The sequence below is a fragment of the Cordyceps fumosorosea genome (genome assembly GCF_001636725.1).
Source record: "Cordyceps fumosorosea ARSEF 2679 chromosome Unknown scaffold_136, whole genome shotgun sequence".
Classification (NCBI taxonomy): Eukaryota; Fungi; Ascomycota; class Sordariomycetes; order Hypocreales; family Cordycipitaceae; genus Cordyceps; species Cordyceps fumosorosea.
In genome coordinates this window covers 6,932-9,470 of record NW_017387436.1, presented here as the reverse complement: position 1 = coordinate 9,470, position 2,539 = coordinate 6,932, and the positions used below count along the sequence as shown (strand labels likewise).

General features: G+C 47.7%; 1 protein-coding gene across 1 annotated transcript; it reads right to left on the bottom strand.

Moving 5' to 3' along the window:
• Positions 1–261: 261 nt before the first annotated feature.
• Positions 262–1,015, bottom strand: ISF_10005 (hypothetical protein; the record flags this gene model as incomplete). The annotated part of the gene is made up of 2 exons (XM_018853603.1): positions 262–827; positions 898–1,015. 2 exons carry the CDS (start codon positions 1,013–1,015, stop codon positions 262–264), a joined length of 684 nt encoding a protein of 227 aa, XP_018699208.1.
• Between the last annotated feature and the right edge of the window lie 1,524 nt (positions 1,016–2,539).

The window sequence follows — 2,539 nt, the reverse complement described above, 5'->3', positions numbered from 1 at the left end:
AAGCTCGGCGGCACAGCCGCCGCTCAAGCGGCTTGCCCGTTACATTAGGCTCTGGAACAAGGTATACGTATGTGCAAGTAATCGCCTACGCATATATGTACCTGAGTTCAGATACTGGTAACTTCACAAACGAGGTCCTTATTGGTCTAGATAACTAAATTAGACTTGCTTGAAAATACCAGAGATTTGATATTTTAGCTAGCTACACACTCATTTTCTCGTCTGCCACGAAAATGCAGCTTCCAGAATCGTAAGAACTCTTTAGAGCAAGAAGACAACGCCAAAGACTACAAAACACCAGTAAGAGTTCGCCAAAAGCCGTGAAGATGCTGCTGTAGGAACTGTGGTAGGCTCAGTACCGACAGGGCCGGTGGGCTGAGCTTCGGATGGCTGCGAAGAAGTGGGGATATTCCCAGAGGGATTTCCTCCAGGGTACTGTCCAGGAGACGGTTCAGGAGTTCCTCCAGAAGACTGTTCAGGAGACTGTCCAGAAGACTGTCCAGGAGACTCTTCAGGAGACTGTCCAGGAGACTCTTCAGGAGTTCCTCCAGAAGACTGCCCAGGAGACTGTTCAGGAGACTGTTCAGGAGACTGTCCGGGAGACTGTTCAGGAGTTCCTTCAGAAGACTGCCCAGGAGACTCTTCAGTAGACTCTTCAGGAGACTGTCCAGGAGACTGTTCAGGAGTTCCTCCAGAAGACTGTCCAGGAGACTCTTCAGGAGACTCTTCAGGAGACTCTTCAGGAGACTGTCCAGGAGACTGTTCAGGAGTTCCTCCAGAAGACTGTCCTGGAGACTGTCCAGGCGGAAGCGATGCAGGCAGACATGCTTTCATGATTTGTTAATTCTTGTACATAAAAGCAGGCAGACTGGGAAGGGACAAGTTGAGTTAACCTACTATTCAGCGTGATTGTCTCAAGAGTTCGGGTACTTCTGACGATGATGTTCTGGGCCTCCAACGCAGAGCAGAAGCCAGCAACGATTGCCAATTGGCCAAGAACAACGACTGTCTTCATCATGTATATTTTGCTGAAAGGTCGGGTATCAGATGTAATATGCGTCAGCAGAGAGTTCGGCCGGCAGGCGCTTTTGAACGACAATTTATAAGTGAGGGGACAGGCCGGTGGAATGGTGCGGGGGGAGCGTATGTTCACTTGAGAAATTTTATTATAACCCTGAAACAGAGCAATGAGCTAAGTAAGGTTACCTCCATAGTATCAACAGCTAGACAGTAGAGTTTGTGGCTGACGTCATCTTCATATGCAGCTGAAAGAACAGTGTGACTTTTCCTATCCCAGCTATCCCAGAGTTTCTCGCGCAGCATAAGCTGTATCGTTCTGCAATCAGCCGTACTTGTTTACTTTTAGTGGCGCTCTGTGGCGCGCGCTATGGCGGCAAACTTCAACCTAGTTTCGGTCGTTCGCCGTTCAGCCTTTTGCCGTCAACCAAAGTGGCCTTACGAACCCGCACATTAGGGTTTATGGCTGACTTCATCTTCATATGCAGCTAAGAGGCTTTTGTGGCTTTTCCTATCCCAGAGTTTCTCGCGCAGCATAAGCTGTATCGTTCTACAATCAGCCTACTTGTTTACCTTTAGTGGCGCTCTGTGGCGCGCGCTATGGCGGCAAACTTCAACCTAGTGTCGGTCGTTCGCCGTTCAGCCTTTTGCCGTCATACACAATGGCCTTCCGAACCTGCATTTAGCGAACGTACATGGCGCTAAGAGATACGTTCCAGGCGTGCCACGGATACTCTCTCCCGTACATGCGCTTGTTGGTGCCGCCTCCGACAAATATCGTTCCATAATTCCAGAGCGTCGGACAGACTCCGAACCAGATCTCCGCCAGGTCTCTCTTTCGAACCAAATATTGTACAATTACCAGTTGAGAGTTCGGATTGCATGTGTTAGGGTTGTCAGCAATTGTTGGGAAGGATTATGGCATAGGAACACAAGGAAGATCAGCTCAACTCCTTGTGTTATTTTTGCTATAACTTCTAGTCATTCTACAAATATCAAAAGGCAGGAAATCAATTCTATTTAGAATAGTTAGAAGGCAATTAGATTGCCTTCTCGGTGGTTACGGGCAGTCACGGGGGCGCCGGAGTAATCGATTACTACCCGGCCATCAGGCTTTCTATCCATACACCATGCACCATATGGAAGGAATCCTGTATGGATTACCAAACTTTCGTCGTATGGAAACTTATTCCATACGTATGGAATACAGAAAATGACGTCATAGTTCGCTACTATACTACCCTACATAAAATGCACCGCTAACTCTTGCAGTGAAACGAGAAATCGGAGGTGGATTATTGTCACATTATAAGTGCGAGTAAATTGCGACCAAGAAAGGTGTACTTTTGTGTGCATGGGTGAAGAAAAGCTATTTGTGTGACTAAATGTGTCATAATGGCGACAAAGAGCTGTAGACATCGGCAGGCCGACCGCGAACTCATCGACGTCATCCAGTAAAATCCGCCGTTCAGTCAGCCTGTGAGAAGGACAAATATTATTCCGGTGTATTTCCATACGTATG